Source organism: Podarcis filfolensis, assembly GCF_964270895.1.
Source record: "Podarcis filfolensis genome assembly, chromosome: 14".
Taxonomy (NCBI): Eukaryota; Metazoa; Chordata; class Lepidosauria; order Squamata; family Lacertidae; genus Podarcis; species Podarcis filfolensis.
The window spans coordinates 6,777,612-6,801,297 of NC_139616.1; the positions used below are offsets into that span (position 1 = coordinate 6,777,612).

At 50.0% G+C, this 23,686-nt stretch overlaps 1 protein-coding gene across 1 annotated transcript; it reads left to right on the forward strand.

Moving 5' to 3' along the window:
- Positions 1-2,079: 2,079 nt before the first annotated feature.
- Positions 2,080-20,507, forward strand: ONECUT1 (one cut homeobox 1). The gene is made up of 2 exons (XM_083586778.1): positions 2,080-3,537; positions 19,413-20,507. The coding sequence occupies exons 1-2, from the start codon at positions 2,427-2,429 to the stop codon at positions 19,703-19,705; spliced, it is 1,404 nt and encodes a 467-aa protein (XP_083442904.1). The 5' UTR covers positions 2,080-2,426; the 3' UTR covers positions 19,706-20,507.
- The last annotated feature ends 3,179 nt before the right edge of the window (positions 20,508-23,686 follow it).

Sequence of the window (23,686 nt, forward strand, 5' to 3'; positions counted from 1 at the left end):
ATTTCTCCTCTCCCGGAGAGGAAGAAGCATATAGCAGTTCCTGTTCCTCTCTCTCCCTCCCTTTGATCAGCACTGGATGCAGACATTCCTCTGCTTGCTCCAGCTTCAAGGCATCTAGCTGAAGCTGGCTATACTGTAAATATAAGTGTTTTTCCTGCACAGTTTTTAATGCTATTCTTGCTGTAAACCAAAGTAAGTAAATCTTATTTTTAAACTTACTTCACAAGTTATTGCCTGATTCTTTGTTAAGTGGGGTAAGAATGGAGAAGCCAGCTTACTTCATAGATGGACTTATTCAAAACAAGGTTTTACAGCCTGATTCCTATGCTTTAAATTTTGCTGCCAAGGAAGGGAATTTTGAAACTCTGTTCACAACCCACACATGTGGACACCTGGAGGAATGAATTGCAATTACTATATCCTCTCCTACCCATTAAAGCCCATCCCACATGTTCCTCCACCCCAGCTGAAGCACCCTTAGGAAGAGGACTGCACTTCCCAGGATTCCCTGGGGGAAAGTCACGTGTTTCAAAGTTGGCTGAAAACTCTTTAAACATGTAAGGTGGATCTGCCCAAGGAGGAGGCAACAAAGGCTCATTCCTCCAACCTGGCGCTCTGAACCAAAAGCCGTTTTCATACTGTTACGACTTTAGAGTGGAGGAAGTGCGCTGTGCAAGGTCCTTCCAACCCCAGGTAAGCCCCTGGAAGCCCCGATATCTCGCACCGCTTGGTTTCGACTGAGATAGGTTGGTGGACTCAGGAAGCAAATCAGACCCACGAGGAAGCTTCGATGACTTCTTTTCAGGGCTCTTTCTAGCGACAGAAAGGGGCAGAGACCAACCACAAGCCGCCCGCGTGAGATGGAGGAGTGGATGTCTGGACGCTTGTGAGCCGGTTGCAGCCCCAAGCCTACCCCATGGGGTTGTTGTGAAAATAAAGCAGGGGAGGGGCGGCAGGTACCCCCGCACTCTTTGGAAGGAGATGCGAGAGACAGGAGGGACACCAGCCTGAAGAGAAGGGGGAGGGCCCTGTGGCTCACATGGGAGTAGCCAGGGGAATGCAAGGGGCAGCTGCCCCCCTAAATCAAGTAAATATATAAAAATATTTATCTAACCGACCAATTGCATCGCAGATAACTCGGTTTTGCTCCCCCTTAACATAAAGCCTGCTCCCTAAAATAAATCCTGGCTACGCCCACAGTGGCTCAGTAGGAGGAGCGCCTGCTGTGCGTCCCAGGTTCAATTCCCGCCGGAATCTCCTGCGGAGGCCCCCTGAACCTCTGGATAGCCGCTGCTGCCAGTCAGTGTTGGTAATACGGTGCTAGATAAAAGGGTTGCCAAAGAAAGCTACCCTTCCCACGCCTACTGACTTCTAGGGGGACCTCCTCCCAGGTAAATGTGTGGCACGGGATGACAGCCTTCTTGATGGCGAAGGAGTGACCACGGGGGCGCCTCTGACTCCCTCTTCCCGGCTTCGTCTGCCTTCGTCCCCGCCCACTCTTGGTCCTTCGGCGCTCCTGCTCGGCCTGCAACAGCGGAGACTGCGACCCGCTCCGAACCGGCGCTCTCCAGACGTGAAAAACCCGCGAGGGAGTCTTCCTATCCGCCGCCCGGAGCTGCGCGCAGCTTCTCTGCTGGAAGCGCGAAGTCGCCGAGGGGATGGAGCACCCAGCGGCGCCGGAGGGAGACGCCGCCTCCCCGTGGAGCTCAGGGCAAGATGAGCCACGACCCGCGGGAAGTTCGGGGACAGTCCCAAGCCTGGGGCGGGCGGGGGGAGAATAAGGGCCGGCCTCTCCGGGCGCCCTCCTCCATGGACACACCCCAACACACATTCTTGGTCAGTGCCTGGCACTCTCAGCCTCCGACGCGAGCGCGCAGCAGCCCATCTCTGGACTAGTAGCCGGTCTTGCGCGCGCGCCAGCAGCAGGCACGTGTGAGTGTGTGGGTCCTGACGCGCGCGCAGGTGGGGGGGGCGGAGAGAGGGAGAGAAGGGGGAGGCGCTGCGTGAGTCCCCAGCGCGCATGTCCGCTTTCTCCCAACCCCGGCAGCTGCAGCCGCGGAGCCCGTCACCAAAGCCACTGAAACAGTAAGCGGGAGAGCTGGCGATGGCGAGAGAGGCGCACGGAGCCCGACTGGCGGCGCGGCTGAGGCTGTTCTAGGGAGACCGGCGGGGAGGCATCTGCCGGGGGCTCATTCGCAACACCAAAGGAAGCCCCCCCCCAGCCGCGTCTCCCCCCTGGAATAAAACCCAAATTCTAGCCAGCAACATCCCAGGCCGGGCGAGCGAGCGAGCTTGGAGCGGCCTCGGGGGCAGGGAAGGTGCCGGCGTTGCAGGCGAGCCAGCAAAGGGAAGCGCTTCCTCGGTGCCTCGCGGGCCACCCCAAGCCAGATAGATGTGCGCGCCGCCCGCCCGCCCGCGCGGCCACCATGAACACCCAACTGGCGATGGAGACTCTGGGCGACCTCCACGGGGTGAGCCATGAGCCGGGCCCCGACCTGCTCCGGAGCGCCCACCCCCGCGGCGGCGGCGGCCAGAGCAACCCCTTGGCCCACGGCGCCCGCCCGCTGGGCATGGCCGCCCTCCTGGACGGAGGGGACTACGCGCACCATCGGAGCGGCGCGGAGCACCCTTTGGGCGGCCCTCTGCACCCCACCATCACCATGGCTTGCGAGACCCCGCCTGGCCTGAGCATGAGCAGCACCTACACCACCCTGACGCCCCTGCAGCCGCTCCCGCCCATCTCCACCGTCGCGGACAAATTCCCCCACCATCACCATCACCCCCACCACCCGGCTCAGCACCCTCATCATCCTCACCAGCGGCTGTCGGGCAACGTGAGCGGGAGCTTCACCCTCATGCGGGACGAAAGGAGCCTGGCCGCCTCCATGAACAACCTGTACTCGCCCTACCACACCAAAGACGTCCCCGGCATGGGGCAGCGCCTCTCTCCGCTCTCCGGCTCCGGCCTGGGCGGGCTGCACGGCTCCCAGCAAGGGCTCCCCCACTACGCTCACCCGGGAGCCGCCGCCGAGAAGATGCTGGCCCCCAACGGCTACGAAGCGCATCACCCTGCCCTGCTGGCCAGGCACGGCGAGCAGCACCTGACGCCGACCTCGGCTCCCGGCATGGGGCCTCTCCACGGGATCCCGCACCACCCCCACGCCCACCTGAGCGCGCCGGGCCACGGGCAGATCCTGGGGGCCGGGCCCCGGGAAGCCCACCCGGGAGCGGCGGCGGCGGGAGCGGCGGCGGCGGCCTCCGGGCAAGTCAACGGCGGCGGGAGTGGCTCCGGGCAGATGGAGGAGATCAACACCAAAGAAGTCGCCCAGAGGATCACCACCGAGCTCAAGCGCTACAGCATCCCGCAAGCCATCTTCGCCCAGCGCGTCCTCTGCCGCTCCCAGGGGACGCTCTCGGACCTGCTGAGGAACCCCAAGCCCTGGAGCAAGCTCAAGTCCGGCAGAGAGACTTTCCGCAGGATGTGGAAGTGGCTACAGGAGCCCGAATTCCAGAGGATGTCCGCGCTCAGGCTGGCAGGTGAGCGGTGGGGATGGGGTGGGAGGGAGGCAGCAGCGGGCCGACGCGAGGTGGGGGGCTGCACACGCAAGGGGCTCTCTCGGCTTTGTTCCCCTTCGGCCAGCTCGGCCAAAACGCCCCCTGCACCGTTCCCAAACAAAGGTCCACCAGCCCGAAGATTGAGGATGGAGTGGGTGGGTGGCCACTGGGAGAGAGGGGTGTGTAGTGTCGTTGCGGCGCCTTCAGGAGCGAGGGAGGGACCTCTCCGCGCGGCCTTTTTTTTCTTGTCGCTCCCTGGCCGCGAATCCGGCTGGTCTTCCGAGGCGCGGAGCTGGCCTACAGCGCTTTGTGGCGCGTCCGGATGGGGCAGGAATCGGGGCCACGTGGGAAGCCCCCCTCCTGCCGAAAGCGTTTTCCACGCGCTCTCCTCGCGTCCGGAGCCGCACGGTTGTGCCAAGGGGCTGCGGCAGACACACACAGACATGTGTGGCCACTGCAAGAGGCGGCGGCCGATGGCTGCAGCTCTGGCGTTTTCACCTAAACGTCCTCGGTCCTCCGGCTGCCCTGCTCCTTCTCGCGTGGAGGCCTCCTCTTACACGCGTGCACCGCGGAGTGTCTTCCAGTCTGTCCGGATTAATGTCCAAGGTGGTGGCTGCAGGTCCCTTTGGATCGCGTTCAGTGCATGATTCCTGGCAAACCCAGCTCGTTACTGTGCTGATTTTTAGACCTCCCGCCTGCCCCTTGCTTTAGGCGTGTTCTTTTGCTTTGCTTTTCAGCAAATACAGTAATGGCCAACGGTTTGCCCACAAAATTTTCCAGAAGCCAAAGTCAGGAGCTTCCCTAGCTGGCCCCTCCGAGGGCGAGGAGGGTCAGGCGAAAGGCTGGCCTGGGAAGGGGCTTCTTCCGCCTCCTTGACCCCACAGGTCTCTGTTACGCAGGAGAGGCGTTGGGCACAGCTGGCTCTCTCTCTGCAGGGTCTCTCGGCTGTGTGGATGGAAAGAGAAACGAGGCGAGCTGTTCGGGCTGAACTCCTGGTGAAAGGCTGGCCTGGCGCGATGGTGGAGGAGCGCGCAGGTCCCGCGCAGGTGGCGCCTGTGCGCTTCAGAGCAGCGGCGCCTGGAAGAGCCGAGGAAGTTCCTGGCTTTTGAAGGCGCTGGCTTCTCGCCCTGGAAGGACAGCTCTTGCTTCCCTCAGGGCTCGGCCTGCTGCCTGCAACCCGGCAAAAGCTTTTAACAGCCCGCAAAACTGAGGCTGGCGAAATGACCCTTTGACTGGGGGAAGTCCGAGCCGCTGAGGAGACCCGAGCCGTCGAGGCTTACAAGCAAGAGCAGCGCTTGCCGGGAAAAGTCGTGGAAGGATGCGGCAAAAGTTGCGCAAAGCGTGCGCATCACCCACGGCTCCGTCCTGCCTTTCATGAGTGCCCGGCTGGAGGCGCTTTGGACGGCTCTCCTGCTGCCAAGAGGCTGCTTCCGTGGGGAGGGCGGCTGGGCGGGGAGAGAAGAGATTCCCCTTCGATTATTGGGAGGGGATTTGCATAGATCGATACTGGAAGGAAACAACCCTTGATCTCGGAATCACTCGACACGCCCTTTCCTCGAGAGGGAAGTCGGTGCGCGCGCGCGCAAAGCAATCCTCGTGGCTGGAACTGGGAGATTGCATGTATTTTTGTAATGCAGTTATGAAATACATTTCGTTTTTTTTATTATATTTTATTATCTAATAATTATGAGTCCATCCTATATGTTACAGCCGAGGCTGTATAAGACTACGGGATTTCCTACCCCGCTTCTCCCCTGATCATTCTGCGGGGAACGGACGACGAGTGAGGAGCCTAAAGCTCCCTGCTTGGCCATTTTTGCTCCACCAGCCCCGGGTAGCTCCAGGGCGGATTGTGGCCACGAGGCGGTGACATCCCCAAGACGCAGCAGAGAAGGCGCCTGCAGCGTCCGAGGCGGCTTCCCCGCGGTGCCGGCGGCCCAGAGGTCTGTCTTCTAGGAAGGCTTTCTCCTTCCTCCCCGGTGGCTCCTCGGGGAGGCCGGGCAGGTTCTGGACCGCCTTCCTGCGCCCCCTCGCCCCGCCGCCGCTTTTCCTGGCTTCGAGCAGAGCCAAGCCAAGCAATCTGCGGCAAATGCACCCGCGATCGATTTTATTTTGTGCAGGTTTTAAAGGCGAGATGATCTTTCTAAGTGGCAAAAATCTGCGCCGATTGATATTGATGTATGTATGAACATCAGTTCGAAACGTCGTAAATTACTCCAGGCAATGCAAATTAAATTTCGCCTCCGGATTATAACTCGCCCTCCGGCATTTAAGGGAAGAATTATCGGGCCGATTAAGATCCCGCAGCAGCAGCAGCAACTCGCCCCTTCGCTTCCCTCATTTTCACCTCTCGGCTTTTTCCAGTGGTCCGAAACACGTGGCATCTGCCGAGGTCTCTCTCTCCCCCCGCAACCGCCCCTCCAAGCTGCTCTCGCCCCCCTGAAGCGCCCTGCCAGGCAGCCCAGCTGGCCCAGAATGACTAGCAGGCGGCTTCCAGCGCCCACCCAGCGTCTCCCAGCCCGCCATCTCCTAGGCTTAGCTGTGGCTTAACTGCCCGGAGAAAGGCCCAGGGAGGGGGGCTCGGCTGGGCAGGTGATGAAAAGTTTGGCCAAGTTGCGCTTTGCCGGAGAGAGCCTGGCAAACCGAAAGGAAGAAATGGCGGACCCCAATTGACTAGGAGGGGGGCACAACAAGAAAGGGTCCCTTGGGGGTGGGGGGGGGGGAGAGCGAGCGAGCAAGAACCTCGGGGTTTCTTCTTCTTCTTCTTCTTCTTCTTCTTCTTCTTCTTCTTCTTCTTCTTCTTCTTCTTCTTCTTCTTCTTCTTCTTCCCTGGAAAAGTTTCACTGGGCAGCGAATGGGGCGGAATCCTTGAAATCGGAATAAAGACCAGGGATCCTATCTGCGCATTTCGCAAGCATTTAAATTCGTGTCTTGATCTCTCCAGACAGTTGCACTAAACGGGGTCTATTTCTTTCCGGTGCGCTATAAAAGAAACCTGGACTGGGTGCGGAGGTGCGGCTTTGCGTTTTTGTTCCTGGCAGGGTTTCCCCGGTGACGTTGAACGCGCCCCTCCCCCTCCCCCTGGCAGCTTATTCAGAGAAAGGCGAAATCCTGCCGCGGCTTCCCGCTGGGTCTCCTCCGACTTCCACTCAAGCCAGGAATTGCAGAAGCTTCCGCAGCAAACCAAGGGTGGGTTTTTCCAGGGCCTCTGCCCTCGCCTCCTTCAGCTGGGCTTCAGGGCTCCCTGCCTGCTCAGTGACAGAGCATCTGCTTCGCAGGCACAAGGTCCAAGGGTTAGTCCAGGTACCTCCAGGCAGGGCTGCCAGATAACCCCGCCGGAAACAACTCGCTGCCCACCCTGAGCTAGGTAAATCAATGGCTTTACTAAGTGCCTAGGAGCCAGCTTCTAGGGGCCGAGGTCCCTCCCTGAAGCAGTGGCGTAGCGTGGGGGGTGCAGGGGGGGCCGGCCGCACCGGGCGCAACATCTGGGGTTAGGGCAAATCCACGGGTTAGGGGGCGCAAATCCACGGGTTAGGGGGCGCAAATTACTTGCCTTGCCCCGGGTGCTGACAACCCACGCTACGCCACTGCCCTGAAGGAGCGTCTACCCCTCCATGTTCTGCCCAGACACTGAGGTCCAGCGCCGAGGGCCTTCTGGTGGTTCCCTCACTGGGAGAAGTGAGGTTACAGGGAACCAGGCAGAGGGCCTTCTCGGTAGTGGCACCCGTCCTGTGGAACGCCCTCCCACCAGATATCAGAGAGAAAAATAACTACCAAACTTTTAGAAGTCATCTGAAGGCAGCCCTGTTTAGGGAAGCTTTTAATGTTTAATAGGTATTTTAGTGTTTTGTTGGAAGCCACCCAGAGTGGCTGGGGAAACCCAGCCAGATGGGCGGGGTATAAATAATAAATTATTATTATTTGCCCCCCCCCATAAATATTTGAGGGGGTGGCCCCCAGTTAATGGGCATTGACATTAAAATGGTGTGGATGCACCAGGTCATGCGATCAATTATGTGGGGGTAGGGCTTACCAGGGTCCTCAATATTTAATTCAAGTTGGCACCCCTGACTCACTGTATTGATGCTCCTTAGTCCACCTGGCTGGTCGCTTAGGCTTTCTACTGCACAGGTGCCAGCACAGGCTGAGTATAGGGGGCAGGTCGTTCAGGTGGAGAAGGTCCTCTTCGTCATGGGTAGGCAAACTAAGGCCCAGGGGCTAGATTTGGGGAGTTGTTGCAGGAGGAGGAAGGGAATGTGAGGGGAAAGGAGAGGAGATGTGAAATAAACTGGCAATGGGCGGGAAAGTAGTAGTAGTAGTAGTAGTAATAATAATAATAATAATAATAATAATAATAATAATAATTTATTTATACCCCACCCATCTGAGTAGAGTATAGCTCAGGTGTGAGAGAAGAAGGAGAGGGGGAAAATCACAGTGGACTAATAAAAACACATTGAGAGGCATGGAGAGGGGGAATGTAAAACATAGACTTTCCTACTTAGATCCTCTGGATCAGCAAATTCTGTCTTAAATGAAAAGGCTGTGTCGCCATCCCTCCAGAGCCCAATGTCTGTACTTAGCTTGGGGAACACTGAACTATGGAACTCCTTGCCACAAGGAAATCACGGTGACAAGAACTTAGCCTTTCCAATGGAAATGCTAACTGACTATGCGTCTCCACCTCCAGCTGCCACCATTTGGGGTCTGACCTCACCTCTGCAATGCCAGAGTGGTTGCAGTCCAGCACCTTCTGAAGGGTCGCCAGTTCCCCACGCCTTGCTATAGAACAAGCAGAGGGAGCCAACCCCTCAGCCCCTTTTCTGACAGGAGCCTTGATCTGCAACACTGAGCGGGGTGTGCATTGGGCTAAGAGGTGATGCCAAGGGATGGCTGGAGGTGTAAATGAGTATCAGACTTTGAAAAGCTGGCTGGTGTCACTCAATCAAGTCCATCAGTTTTGTTCAGTTAATTAAACGAAATAATTTTAATTGGATTTTGAATAAATGTGCAAATTAATTGTTGCTGTTACTTAGTGGGTTGGGTAAACCACAATTCTGAATACAGTGGTACCTCTGGATGCAAATGGGATCTGTTCCAGAGCCCTGTTCGCATCCAGAGCAGAATGTAACCTGTGTCTGCATGTCTGTGCGTCATGATTTGCCGCTTCTGTGCATGTGCGTGACGTCATTTTGAGTGTCTGCGCATGCGCGAGCGGCGAAACCTGGAAGTAACGTGTTCCGTTACTTCCGGGTCACCGCAGAGTGCAACCCGAAAACGCTCAACCCAAAGCTGCTTCAACCCAAGGTATGACTGTAATGTTTTTATAGGTTTGGGGGTACTGGGGAGCTGCATAGCCTTTAATTTAGCATGGTTCCCACCACCTTCCTCCCTCTTGGGTTGCTCATCCTGGAACTGCCAAGGTAGGCGAGTACATTCTGCTATTGGCCTAGTGTAGGACAAGAAGACCAGGATTCTGGCATAGGTTTTTTAGTTTTTTAAAATATACTTTGATTTACATGCTCACTGTATCTCCACATTTCTCTGTTTCCTATACTGTGTTCAAAACTACTGAATTTCTGGGCTGTCCTGGGCTGATTGTCCCCTGACCCATTGCTTGGACCACTGGAGTCATGCTACTGGTGGTGGTCCAAGCACCTGGGAAAGCACCAGGGGAGATGGGCTGCGGTTGCCAAGCAGGAGACTTGGAATTCAGCTGGCTGTTTTCCTACTCCTAAGGAGGCCACCGTAAGGTAGTGGGGACTCTGAGCCCCATATGCCCTCAGTGCCCTATACATGGGTGGTGGCAAGCACAGAGAGGGCAACAGAATGGGGCGCCTGTTGCTGCCAGTGATACTGCACAGAGTTGGCGCTGGAGGAGATGGTTCTTCTCCTGCGCTCCTCATAGGCTATGAAGAATGAAGGGTAAAACCAGCAGCCTGGGCAGGGCCTGGTAGTAAACCTCCTGGCAGGATAATTGAGGTGGGTGCGGGAGCTGGCCTGCTTTGCTGAAAAGCCTGCTCTGGTTTTCTAATTTCCTGCTGTAGCAGCTTCTGCTAAATCCCACATAACTATGGAACATGAGAAATGGACTAGAGGAGGTGACTTCAGCAGCTTGGCCATTAATCTCTGCCCCAAAGGAAAATGCCCTTGAATCAAGAACTGGGGGTGATGCGCTGTTCCAAGTCAGTGTCGTCTTCCGTAGCTATGTGAGCATTTGTGAGGATAAGGGACCGTTCTTTTATGGATTTTAAAAAAATTGAAAATTAAAGAGCATTTAGAAACTTGTTTGGGCATGAAAGCAAGGAAGGGAGATGCTCAACACTAGCATTATCCAATGGGTCATGATTATCAAAATGCACATTTAGGGCTGGTCACTGAAATTTCTCGGGCCAAGGTCCAGTTTTTCCATATCAGCACATGGAAAGCAAAGGAAACCTGCAGAACTAGTTTCTGCATTGGCTACAGAGGCGAATGAATCTGAGAGGGAATAATAATAATAATAATAATAATAATAATAATAATAATAATAATTATACCCCGCCCATCTGGCTGGATTTCCCCAGAATATTAAAAATACTATAAAACATCACACATAAAAAACTTCCCTAAACAGGGAATCCTCTTTAACACTGTCTTACAGCGCTAATTTCACACATGGCCCTCAAAGCATTTCCTCCAGTTAGCCTGTTATGCAAATGTAAAGCTTGACATTTAGGTTTCTTTCCTGCATTAATCTAGGCCGCATGTGGCACTGATGCCACCAAAAAGGCTCAAAAGGTATTTTAGGCTCCATTTCTCAGCTGAAGTTCAAACCAGTTGGATTCTGGACCCCTTCAGACAACTACTGAACATTTGTTCTGATTTGCTTATTTCAATTATTTGAAAATTATTCACTCTTTCTTAGAGTATAGCAATGTGGCTTACAACATATAAACTGGAACAAAATAAGACTACAAGTATTTGCGGAACATAATAAAAAACATTAATATAGTGAATGCTTTAGATAAAAAATAATCTTGCAAGGGCCTGTCTAAATAGGGCAGTTTTCAGCATTTTGCTGGCCCAGAGCTTATGTGGAGGTTAGGCCATCTTTACTGAGCATTTGTTCAGATTTTTTTTACTGGATGGTTATATGGCAGAGAGCATTCATCCTAATTTGCCCGTGGGGTGCTGACACACCTTCCTGCTAGCCACTAATTCACCTCATGCTTTTCAATGCTTTTGTCCATGCTTTCCCAAACTACAAAAAGGTCTGGGGCTTTTTTAAAAAGTGGATTTGTCACTCTTGGCTGAGGAGCCCTTTAGTAAAGGTAAAGGGACCCCTGACCATTAGGTCCAGTTGTGGCCTTTAATCTACTTTAAATGCCTCTTTTGCACTTCCTGTTCTATGGTGTGGGTGTCATTAGAGAGAAATGCAGGTTTCCACACATGTCTGGTGAAATCCTGATTGCCTCCTGTGTGTTCTCCTCTCCAACTTGATGTTTTGGAGCATCTCTAAGCCAGCACACATTTTTGCTACAGCACACCACAGCCTTCTATCTGCTCAAATATATATTTTTTTTTATCTTGAACTATTTCTTTGGGCTTCTGCCCTCATTTGGAAAGTTCAGAATATCTTTCAGCACCCTTTAATACCTCCTCAATGAGCAAGTTGCAAGAAGAGGTCAAACGAGGACCCAGGTTCCCCTTCAGTCACTTTGGGGTTCACACCAAGGCTCTGACAATGTTCTAAGGCAGCCTTTGGAGAAAGAGAGAGAGAGGCGTCACCAGCCTGTTCCATTGCTGGCCTATGGAGAAGGCTTGTGCTGACATTTGTATTTTAGTAACAAGTTAGGAAATGAACGCCACTGCAGCTTGAAATATTCCCAGCCTTGGACAGGTAATTAAAGCAATATGTTAAAGGCAACAATCAATCACTGCTCTCGAAAATGATAGCAGAATTCACTTTTGCTGCCAAGAGCCGGTCTTGTGCTGCTTCCAGGAGGAAGGGGTGCTGGGAATGGGGAAGGCTTCCTGCCTTGCCCCACTCCATGCCATGGGGATGCAAGGAGGAGATGCCAAGACTGCATTCAGCCAGCTGGGACTCTTTGTACCTCCTCTAACTTGCACGGTGCCTCTGCTTCCAGGGTCTCTCAGCCAGCGCCCGTTCCCTGGTCTTCTTCAACTAGACTGGCCAAGAATCTGCTGCAATATAAAGGGGTGGTCTGCTGCACCCTCAGGTGAATTGTGAGGGGGCTTAGGAAGGATGGGGCACATTGTCCCTCCTCTCTGTCATTTCCGCATGCTCTCCTCCAAATACACTCTCTCCCCCAAAGTCACTTTTTCCTGGCAGATTATCTGGCATCAGCCCAGCAAGAATAATAATAAAAAAAGCTGCAATCAAAGCTTGGGGACACTGGATGGAATCACTGATCATCAGACATGTACCATAAATATGTTTTATGACCTAGGATGAAACTGTAATGTGGTGCAGTGGATCCTGTTATTATTGCATAATTAATTTGATCGTCTGCGCCCGCCAATGATTTCAGTCAGGTGCAACATTGCCTTCTGCTTAAGCTCTGTAGCAGAATGTCTGCGGGAGACTGCTGCCCTTATGCAGTGCAGGGATTTTATTGTACAGTGGTACCTCAGGTTACAGGTGCTTCAGGTTACATACGCTTCAGGTTACAGACTCCGCTAACCCAGAAATAGTACCTCAGGTTAAGAACTTTGCTTCAGGATGAGAACAGAAATCGTGCTCCAGCGACGTGGCAGCAGCGGGAGGCCCCATTAGCTAAAGTGGTGCTTCAGGTTAAGAACAGTTTCAGGTTAAGAATGGACCTCCGGAACGAATTAAGTACTTAACCTGAGGTACCACTGTATGAAGAGTGGATACCCACAGGTTACTAGCCTCCCCACAAGCACCACATACTTACTCCAGCCCTTTGGGGTATGTTAAGAAATGAGGAAAGGGAAATGGCAATACTTCTTCACCTGAGTGCCTGGCTGTAGGTACTTATTGGCAGAACAGAAAGAGGGACTGGATCTCTTCCATGCCTTCAGATTTTGATGGACACGTGAGGCTTTTTAACCCCAGCATCAGTTTGTTTCCAACTTTCTACTTTTAACGAATGCTCTTCCCCTTTGTCTTATCCAGTGTGGGTGAGGGGGATACATGCCACTTTGTGTGGGATTCTGGAGCATCTTGTAGGGCACATAGCCAGCTCTTCTCACAGAGCTCCAGTTACCCTCATGGATGACCTTTACCGGGAGAGGCAGGTGGGGAGTGAAGCCATGTCACTGTTGCTTGACCTCTCAGTGGTGTTGAATACCACTGATCATGGTACTCTGGTTCTGTGGGGTGGCTGTCCAAGATGCCATCCTTCTGTGATTCTGCTTTTACTTATGGATGCAGTTTCAGAGAGTGGCATTGGGTGGCTGCTGTGGCCAGGATTCCTGCATAGCAGGGATCACCCTCAGGGTCCCTTCCAACTCTACAGTTCTATCATTCTAGGACAACTGAGCTGTGGGGTGCTGCAGATCATCTTCTGGTCCCCAATGCTCAGCCCCAAGTTGTTTAGAGTTCGGTATTCTAACTGTGGAACCTTAAACTTGGCGTAGCAAACTGACAACCATTGTTCTAGCTAATGCGCCAGGTATTACCATTCTTGGGTTAAGTGCCAGGGACTGGGCAGAGGAGGAATGGTGGAGACCGCCTCCCCAGCCTGTGTCGGAGCTTGCGTACGACCATGCTGAAATGGCTCTCCTCCACGTCGTACTTCAGAATCCATCGAAGCTCTGCTCCGATGGTGATTAACGACCTAAGCCTTTAATGAGGCTCCAGGCACACTCCCATTACGCAGAGTATCCAAACAGCAGCAGAAGGAGCCGAAAATATGTGCTACATCACTACGTTTATTTCTAACTACGCAGGACAGAAAGAACACGCATCTGCTCTCTGTGAGAGTCAGTGAACAACTGGAAGAAAGAAACACGAAACCAGTAACATCAACATCTGTCTCCCATCGCCCGTGAGACTGCCAACAGTCTGGAATGTAAACAGAGTCTTGTGACTCCAAAAACTGCACAGTGGCATAACAGAAATCTAACAGCCTGACCCTTCCAGAGAAAAAGAAGACAGTTCAGAATTACAACAGGGGTTTGAGGGAGGTCACAGCTCAGAGGAAGATGAGGGGAAAGGTTGAGAAATAATGGGAGAGGAGGAGGAATAAGCACCAGAGGGGGGGACAGCTGATGGGACGCAGTGTCTTTAGAAAGCATTCCAGACCACCCCTCCTTCCCAGAACCTGGCAAGCATTGAAAGTAGGAGAGCAGAGAGCTCAGAGGCAGAGGGTACATCTCAGCACCTTTAGTGATGACACATGAAGGCAAGGAGGGAGGGGGATGGAGACTCACTCGGGGCAACGCCATTATTCCAAAAGGCTGCATTTCCAAGCCTCTCTCTGTGAATATTGAATAAAAAGCAGTTGGTAAGAACTTTTCCTTGTCTTATCCATTCCTGGCGACCTGCCGTGGAAGTTGGATCCACTGCCGCCTGACATTAAGACAGCTTGACCAGAGTGATTCAGGCACTGCACTAGTACAATACACTCTGTGTGGGGCTGCCCATAAGGTCATGAGGCCATCACTGAAGAGGCCCTTCTGGAGCTGCTACAAGAGTGGGGTCTTTAGCGCAGAGGCACCCACTGTATGGCACATCCCCCCTGCTGATATTAGACATGTGCTGATGATTTTCAGTTTGCAACGTTTGTTAAAGACCTTTTTGGTTTGTGGGGGGAGGAGGAGGTGTATTTTATCCAACGCTTCCTCCTCTCGTCACCCACTCCTTAGAAAACCACATGCAGGCCTCCTTCGATGCTTTAATGGCAACTGCGCTGATGCCAGAAGGGACTCTGCAGTTGCTTTTTGGCAGCGTCTTTGTGGCTGATTGATTTATAACCTCCTCTCCTCGGGCTCATTTATTCTTTGTTAATGTTTGTCTACAAGTGAGGTTGGACGGTTGTTGCCCAGTAGTGGGAACAAGTCACCGGGACCCTAATTCGGAACTGAGATAAGCAGCAGTGGCAAATAAAACCCAAACCGCCAAATTCTGAGTGGTGGTGAAAAGAGACGCTTCTACTCCCACCAGGCTGCAAAAGGACCCCCAAAGAGGCTCCTCAGTTGCATGTGACTCCCCAAAAGACCACTTTGGAAACTGCTGCCAGACGCGTTGCTTGCAGCCAAATGCCATGTGTCTCACCGTTTCTTACTTTGTTGGAGGCTCAGACACACCTTCATTCCAGGCAACAATCCAAAATGTTCCTTCTTCACCTTGCATTTGCCAGAGTCTGGGATGCCAATATGGCTATGCTTGACCTCTGAAAACTTGTTGCTGGGAATGGCAAGTGGGGAAGAGGACTGTGGGGGGAGGTTATTGTTATTATTACATATTTTGTGTTTTTACCTTGTATTTTTATGCTGTGAACCGCCTTGAGATCTATTGGTGAAGGGCAGTATACAGATTTAATAAGTAAAAATAAATAATATAAAAATGGATGATACCAAGTGTTCCCCTGGCTGGCTACTGGGAGAACAGGGTGAGGGGTTATGATGGGCTGCCTTCAGCCCAGTGGCAGAGCATGTCTCCAGGTCACCCAGGGGTGTGTGCGTGCGTGTGTGCTTGCTTGCTTGCTTGCCCAGGCCCTCACCATGTTTTATTCTGCAAAGAGAGAGGCTGTTTCAGACCAGAAGCAGCACTGATCTACACCTGGTCAAATATTGTAAGAGACATGCAGGTGCATGGAGGAAGCAGGGGAGAGACTTGGTCCCCAAAATGGAAAGAAAACAGGTGATTGGCCATTGTGGGAGGAAGCAGGAATTCTGGGAAGAAAATGATCTCTACTGCCACCATCCGTGGTTTCTTCAAAGGTGTTCCAGAATACCTAGCAATGCTCAGCAACGGTTCAGGTGCAACATCTCTAACCTTGAATCTGCACCACATGACTAAGTTTTCATTTCATCAAGCTTGAAATCAGGTCAACTCAAAATACTTGAGCCATTGTTGCTGTTGAAAAGAGAAACTTTTATGCTCCTCCCTCAGTTCATCAGTAACCAGTTAGAGTTATTGGAGGTCAGACATATATCTTAGTTCAACCGAAAGAGGCAGATTGTAGTGACGTTGTTAGTATTTCTACTTCCTCTTACCTGGTGGAGTATGCCAGCCAGCTCCATTACCTTTTGGCAGTAGTTTCGATTCCGTTAAATTGGTTGCCTATTTTCCGTTTGCCACATTGCCGGTATTTCAGAACAGAGCTCAGAGAAGGCAACTTTGCCAGCAGCTATTTAGAGGAAATGGTTCATTTAGCACATGGGTAGGCAAACTAAGGCCCGGGGGCCGGATCCAGCCCAATCACCTTCAAAATCTGGCCCGCCAGGAATCAGCATGTTTTTACATGAGTGGAATGTGTCCTTTTATTTAAAATGCATCTCTGGGTTATTTGTGGGGCATAGGAATTTGTTCATTCCCCCCCCAAAAAAAATATAATCCAGCCCCCAAGGTCTGAGGGACAGTGGACCGGCCCCTTGCTGAAAAACTTTGCTGACCCCTGGTTTAGCATTTCCTACTTCTGGCACTAAAGTTGGCCTCATTCTGGCCTCACTTCACTAGAGAAAAAGAGGCACATGCCATTAATCTTTACATCTGTTTCTATGTATATGGCCTTTTAAACTGTGAGTTTTTGATTGTTTAGCTTGTTATTGTGTTATGTATTTTTGTGGTTTTGTACTGTAAACCACCCTGTGATGCTCAGATGAAAGGCGGTATAATGATGATGTGATATGCAGAGGGCTGCTAGAATATTGCTGTTCTGACACCTCCAACATCTACTGAAATGGGAATAGATGAGTCACATTGAGCAGATGCCTCACTTTCCCTCTTTTGTTTGGCTGTGCTCCTCCTTTTATGCAGAGAGCGTGTTCCATCTAGTGGACGACAGTCGCTAGCACAGGAAGCCAGAGCATCTCATGCAGAACTGCTTATTCTCTATACACTTGAGATGTTGCAACCAAAATTTTGCATGCTGGTTCCTGACATCAAGGACCATGTTTTTGTCTGTGTCTGGATAAAATCAAACACCATTTCGAATCAAGAAGGCAGACTGAATCTTTCAAAATTACACTGATTCTGACCACTGATTTCAAGGCTGCGCTGACTTTTTGGGGTTTCTTATAATTCCCAAGCAATGCTGGATAAGAGGCTGCTAGTGCTGTCATGCATTTGGTTTATTGATCACGTTGACTGCTTTGTGCAAACAGGTGGGAGAAATATTGGGGAGAAATTCACATGTATTATGGTTACATACTTGAAAATGATGTATTTTGGCTCAAAATTAGACCCAAAACACTCTAAATGAAGGTGAAAAGATAGCTGTAGATTTGCAATTGTAGATGGATGTCATTATCCCAATGTGTGGCTCATGCACTGCTGTCTATAACTGGCTCCACTCTATTTCCCAAGCCACTGTTTTATCTCTGGCTTCCATGGGGAGGGGGCAGTACTAACCCCCCCCCCAAACCCTCTAGCCATCCTAAAGTCTGCTCTGCCTCCATGGCCAGTGGTGGTCATGCCCTTGTGCTCGTCTCCTGTTTGCTGGCTTCCCACTGTGCAAATAGGATGCTGGAATCAATGGGTCCCTGGCCTGATCCAGCAAGCTCTTCTTACTTTCTTTCTTAATGAAGCTGTTCCTCCATTCATGCAAGCTGCTCAGTTCCTATATGGAGCTGCATCGAGCCGTGATAAAAAATACAGGAAGATCAAAAACTCTTTTACTTGTTCCCCACAGTGTTTTTAAACAGAACAAACTTTGCTTGTCTAGAACCTGTACTTATGATAAGGAATCCTCTGGCCTCCAAGGAAGACGCTGTCCACTGTTGCTTTGGCAGGGACAGCGACAACACACTCCTTGGAGACTGGATCTGCCACCTCCTTGGCAGCCTTCTCCCCAAATGCCATCTCCACAGCAGCGCTGCTGGCCTCCTTCCACCCCAGCGAGGTGGGGTGCCCTTCGGAGGTCTCCAAGTTTCTGCACCCACCCCTGCAACGGCCTTTTATTCACACTTCAACCATTGTGTAAGGTTGATTTGACTCCCTCGCTTGCTCCTGAAGTAGATCTTCACACCCCTCTTGTCTCTGATGTAGGTCTCCATTCACGCCTTCTTTCCTGGAAGTGGGGTGGCATTTTGTGTTTTCACCTCAGGTGCCAAAATGTCTTGGGCCAGACCAGGGTTTGCGGGGGCGGAGCCTGCCAGTACAATCAGGTGGAGCTGAATGCTCCTACTCTATTTAAATATTCTTCATCAATGAGAACAAGGCCACCACCTAGTGACCACCAAAGGGAACATCATGCAAAATTATAGGAGCAGCTGGCTAAGCGTGTTTATCATATTTATGCTGTCTAAAAATCATTCCTGGCCCCAGAAATCCTAAGGAGACTGGGTGGAGTGGGGAGCGGAGGGGAGGGGGAGTCTACACTTCATAAAGGTAAAGGGTAAAGGAACCCCTGACCATTAGGTCCAGTCATGGCCAACCCTGGGGTTGCAGCACTCATCTCGCTTTATTGGCTGAGGGAGCCGGCGTATAGCTTCCAGGTCATGTGGCCAGCATGACTAAGCATGCTGCTCTGGTTCATGGCGAACCAGAGCAGCGCACGGAAACGCCGTTTACCTTCCCGCCAGAGCGGTACCTATTTATCTACTTGCACTTTGACGTGCTTTCGAACTGCTAGGTTGGCAGGAGCAGGGACCGAGCAACGGGAGCTTACCCCGTCGCGGGGATTTGAACCGCCGACCTTCTGATCAGCAAGTCCTAGGCTTTGTGGTTTAACCCACAGCACCAACTGCATTCCTACACTTCATGACCACTTCCTAATCCTGCCAAGCCGGCAGCAGCCAGGGCAGAGGGTGGGGTGCTTCCCCCCTTTTGTAGTTCACTCCAATGGGAGGGCAAACTGCCATACTAGCTCCTGGGGCTGGTGTGGTTTTTCTCCCCAGTCTGGTAGATCTCTGAGGAACAGCAGGGAGAGCTTTAGCTGTTGTGGATATAAGGCCTCCCTGATCTGCCCTCTGCACAGCAGGCCCCAACTACTCAGCCACAACATCAAAGAGCAACTGAAAACCTCCTGAGGCTTGTAATTTCCACCAGCCTTAAGGCTGGGTCATAGATACCAGGAGCACAGGAGTTTAGTAAACTGCTTGTGGGTCCCCCCCCCCCTTACAAGCAAGCTATATATAATTTTTATGGGGTGGGGGAAACAAATCTTGATCCTAAAATATCAAGAAATATTGCAAATGTCAGCAGTTACCACATTGCCGACATTTACTGTGGGAGACAGGGATTGAGAAATTTAAACCTCCTATCCCACATGTGTGGGAGAAATAAAGAAAGTAAATGGGCTGTGAAGCCTTTTGAGCAGAGTAAAGCAGTTATACATTTTGCAGTTTACTAAAGCTTAGGAATAAGGCAATTACACCATTTAATCCCTTTTATTTGTGGTCTGTTGACCTCCTTCACCTCCATTGCAGAGAATGAACCACATGTTTTTAGTAAGATAAACAAAAAAGATTTACTTACATTTCAATGCAGTCAGCAAATGCAGTACAGGTAAGAAGTATCAAAGATTATCTCTTTGTTACAGAATTCCTGCCCAGAGCAGGTACGGGAAGTGACCACATAGAGAGTCCTCTCTAGGAAGTTCAAGAACTCTCTGTGTACTGGCCCTGTGCCTGTCTAGTAAAACATGCATTTGTGATTTGGCTGCAAACCCCACACTTTGCACAGAAGTCAAGCCATAGTGTTGTGTTCTTTTTCATTTCAGCTTGCAAACGGAAAGAGCAAGAGCATGGGAAGGACAAAAGTAACACCCCCAAGAAGCCCAGGTTGGTCTTTACGGACGTCCAGCGCCGGACTCTACATGCAATATTCAAGGAAAACAAGCGCCCTTCCAAAGATTTGCAAATCACCATTTCACAGCAGTTGGGTCTGGAGCTCAGCACGGTCAGTAACTTTTTCATGAACGCGCGACGGAGGAGCCTGGATAAGTGGCAAGAGGAGGGCGGCTCCAATTCAGGCAACTCATCTTCCTCATCAAGCACTTGTACCAAAGCGTAAAGAATTGACCACAAACTAATCTTCGGTGGAAAAGCTTTAAAAATAACTGAACAGGACTTCAAGAAAGCAGGTTTATACTTCAACTCTTTTTAAAAAATGTTATTTATAAGCCCCAAAGAAACCAAAGACTTAACTTCACCTAATGATGACTTGGCTAGAAGAAACACACTTTAGTGGGATGATGGCTTGCAAAATGAAGAGACTGGGAAAAGAGAGCAGGCTGCTGGCTTTACACCTTTACACCATGATCTCTTCCCCCCTATGTGGCCGGTTAGTGATCTAGAGGGCAGCCATTGCTTCTTACCAGTGATGAGGATGCTCTCGGATACGGCTCTTTGTTTCTACGGCAACACCATGGAGGTGAAAGATGTACATAGGATTCCGGGTGCCCACCAGCAGCGAGGAACATAGCCAGAGCTGGTCTCAGAAAGTACAACCATAACAGCATTGAGTCACATGAGTTTGTTTTAAAAAGTAGTGTGATTTTGCTCTTTTAATTGTTTGAACTTTTCCAGTTCAATACCTGGATACAAGTTCAGATAAGGCAAAGAAATTCGAATGCTTCCTGAACCAATTGCATTCTCTTTGTTTGTTAAGGGACGTGTCCATTTTAAAAAAAACCAAACAAACAAACCAAAACAACCCCACAATTTCATTGTAAAAATATCAGGTAGGTACCAAAGAACACATTTATAATTATATTGCAGGTATTTTGTTGCAATGCTTTTAATACACCAAAGCTATTTTTACACAAAATTCTATGTAGAGATGTAAGGGTAAACACCTCATTGTTGTCAGGCAACCAGCTTTAAGCAAGACAAACCGTTGTTCCAACTGTGGCAATTTCCTCTCCACTCAAGTGGTACAAGATAGTAGTGTAGAGCCGATATGATGGTAAACTACACTTTGTGGAGGACCCTGCATTTGTGGATGTGAAAACCCAGGGCTCCAGTAGGAATACTTGATAGTCTCCCCAAGTCAGAAAAGAGGCGTATACTACAGAAATTTAGGTTGCCCATGTGTGTCAAACTACCTTTTTTATTACTAGAAATTCTAGGCAAACAGCTGCTATATCTCTAGACAGTGTGCATTTTATTTACATATATATTTATGCTCGTAAAATTTAAATTATAATTGTTTAAAATACAGGCAACAACTTTTCCGCCCTGGCTAAAGTGAGCCACAAGGCAACTGGGAGTTTTTGAGGTTCCCACTACCTCAGGGTAGAATCCTAGTCCATGATCTTAAACCAATGGAAGGAAGTTATTTTGAAGTCCGTGCAGATATTTTTAAAGAAGATATGGTTAAAACTAGGGAGGAATTCTAATGATATTGAAAGTAAATGAAGAAATCTCTGTTGCTTCCCGCAGGAAGCTGGCCTCACAATGTGTTCTTTTAGGATGGCAGGGGCAGAGGCAGTCTGGAGTGCCACCAGTTGTATGAAAGCTTAAACCAAATTTAACTTAAACCCACTTGACCTATTGCTCAAGATAAGCAACCCAATGTCAACAGCACCATGACATTTCCCTAGTGTTGCAGGGATGACAGGATGGCATTGCAGTAAGCTCAGGATTTCATCACCGGCTGAAATACAGAATCTTCTGGGCTATGAATCAGATGGTGTATTTGTACTGAAGCCCACATAAGCTTGTCATTTGGGAATTATATCTCATAGAGACCAAGAGCAAACCTCTTTTAGGCACCGCGAACAACTGAATCTGGCCCATTTCTCTGTTGGCGCTTACTAGGCTGTTCCCTGGGTGCAGGGTTTTGTTTTTGTTTTTGCACATCATTTATTTATTTATTTATTTATTTATTTATTTATTTATTTATTTATGAGAGTTCTATACAGATAAGATTTAACAGGCACATTGTTTTGTGAATGAAAAGTTTTGAGTGCATAGTTGCAAGTAATTGTTCGCCCATCTAATGAAAACTTCCATTTTACATGTAATGGAAGTAGCAGTGTTTACATTTGGTGACTTGGCTTGTCTTTCGCTTATTTATTTATTTATCAAATTTGTATACGCCCCCCCCCCCTTGTCCGTAGATCTCAGGGCAGTCCACAGCATAAGAAATACAAGATAAAAACACAAAATGCATAGGACAATAGATATATAAATGTGCACATATATCTCTTAGATCCTGGGATATTGATATGAAACACTTTGTTTTAGTAAATCAGGGTTGGAGTTAGAGGATCAAGTTACAAAAATTGTCAAGTTAAATCCATATCCCCCCAGCCCCAGCCCCCCCCCCAAGGTAAACTCCTATGAAAGGAGTGTGATGAGGCCTACAGAGTGCAATGCAACAGGGCCAGACTTTGACCATACAGGTCATACCTTGGGTTAAATGTGCTTCAGGTTGAGCGTTTTCAGGTTACGTTCCGCGGCGACCTGGAAGTAATGGAGCGCGTTACTTCCGGGTTTCGCCGCTCTCACATGCGCAGACGTTCAAAATGACGTCCCACACATGCGCGGAAGCGGCAAATCGCGATGCGCGCACGCGCAGACACGGGTTGCATTCGCTTCAGGATGCGAATGGGGCTCCGGAACGGATCCCGTTCGCATCCAGAGGTACCACTGTAAAATAAGCTTGGGGTGACTCTACAGAGACCAAGGAACCCGTAAATATTTTGGAAAGCTCTTGACTGTGGGAAACTGAACCAAACTCTCCACTGCAAACCTTTTCTCCCTAAAGAGGCTACTTACTGGCAGCACTTAGTATAACTTATTTTGAAAACAGGGCTTACACTTTGTTCCAGAGCATCAGGGTTGCTCATTGAGTATCTGAAAGAAGCAGATTGAGGGTTTCATCTTGATCCGAAGAAGTTGCGATTCTGTTTTGCAGGGAGTTGTCCCTTCCAAGTCTACGATTCTGTGATTCTATGAGTGTTGAGACCTGTGGCCAGGTCTTTAAGACTGCAGTCCCATGTACTCTGACTAGTCATACTGATCAGATGTGCACAGATTTCTGCCTCCAAATATGCTTTCAAAATACATTATGCAACAGAGAGTGGGCACATTTCAGGGTATGGAATAAACTAAAACTTAATTTAAGTAACTGAATCTCAACTTAGCTTGATATTTCTGTCCCCCCCACCCTGCCCTCATTGGGTTCATTTTTTGAAATATAGACAAGCCAATTTTCACTTGCGATATGATTTGTGACTATTTCACTTTATGATTTTAAAATTTAGGGAAATGTTGCTTTTGTTAAACCTCAAAAATCCAGAAATGGAGGAATATTTAAACTACATTACCACAGGCTAGTGTTATTTCCTCTGTTATGTATTTTGAGACAACATGCTAAAACCAAAGACAATAATACCAGCATACGCTTTTTACCCAGTTATGCAATTTCAGTATCTCTTGCTAGATGTTTATATTTAGAATTCATTGACTTTCACAAGCGATCATTTGATTCGCCCCAAATGCTCTGTTCAAGATACAGGCCATCCTCTTTGGACAAATGTAATGTGTGAACTGGGCAGTTGTGGATGCAGCCGTCGGCAATTTGTACCTTTGTAACAACTGGAAAAGGATCACAATGCCGGAAATTGCTGCCCGCTTATCTCTGTATCCATGTACATGCAGAACTGCCTGCTGAGGTCTGGGCTGCTTGTATGTATAAGAAAATGTATTTTGGAGAAACACCCCATATATTTTATAGCCTTTCTCACACAAGTAGGTCTTAGTTATTCCTTTGGGAGCTGGCTTCCCTAGTTATGTCCTTCTGGGTGGGAAATGGGTTGTGCAGTTGGGTTCTGCATGCATCATTCCCCAACGTCATTGACGTCATCTGCTGCGAGAATCTGCCCTTGCAACTTGCTTCCCCTCCTGCCAATCAATGCACTTCCCAAGTCTATGCAGGCACATTGGTCGGATCAGGCCCATAACGTTGTACTTCCCCAAACCCCGCTTCTCATGTTGCCCAAGGCAATTTGCCACCGTACATTTTGAATGGCCATGTTTGCTCTGG

Excerpts from the sequence above, each read along its gene's own strand:
- ONECUT1 (XM_083586778.1), top strand. The coding sequence starts at position 2,427 with ATGAACACCCAACTGGCGATGGAGACTCTGGGCGACCTCCACGGGGTG. Across the intron at positions 3,538-19,412 it reads GTCCGCGCTCAGGCTGGCAG|CTTGCAAACGGAAAGAGCAA; the intron begins GTGAGCGGTGGG and ends TTTTCATTTCAG.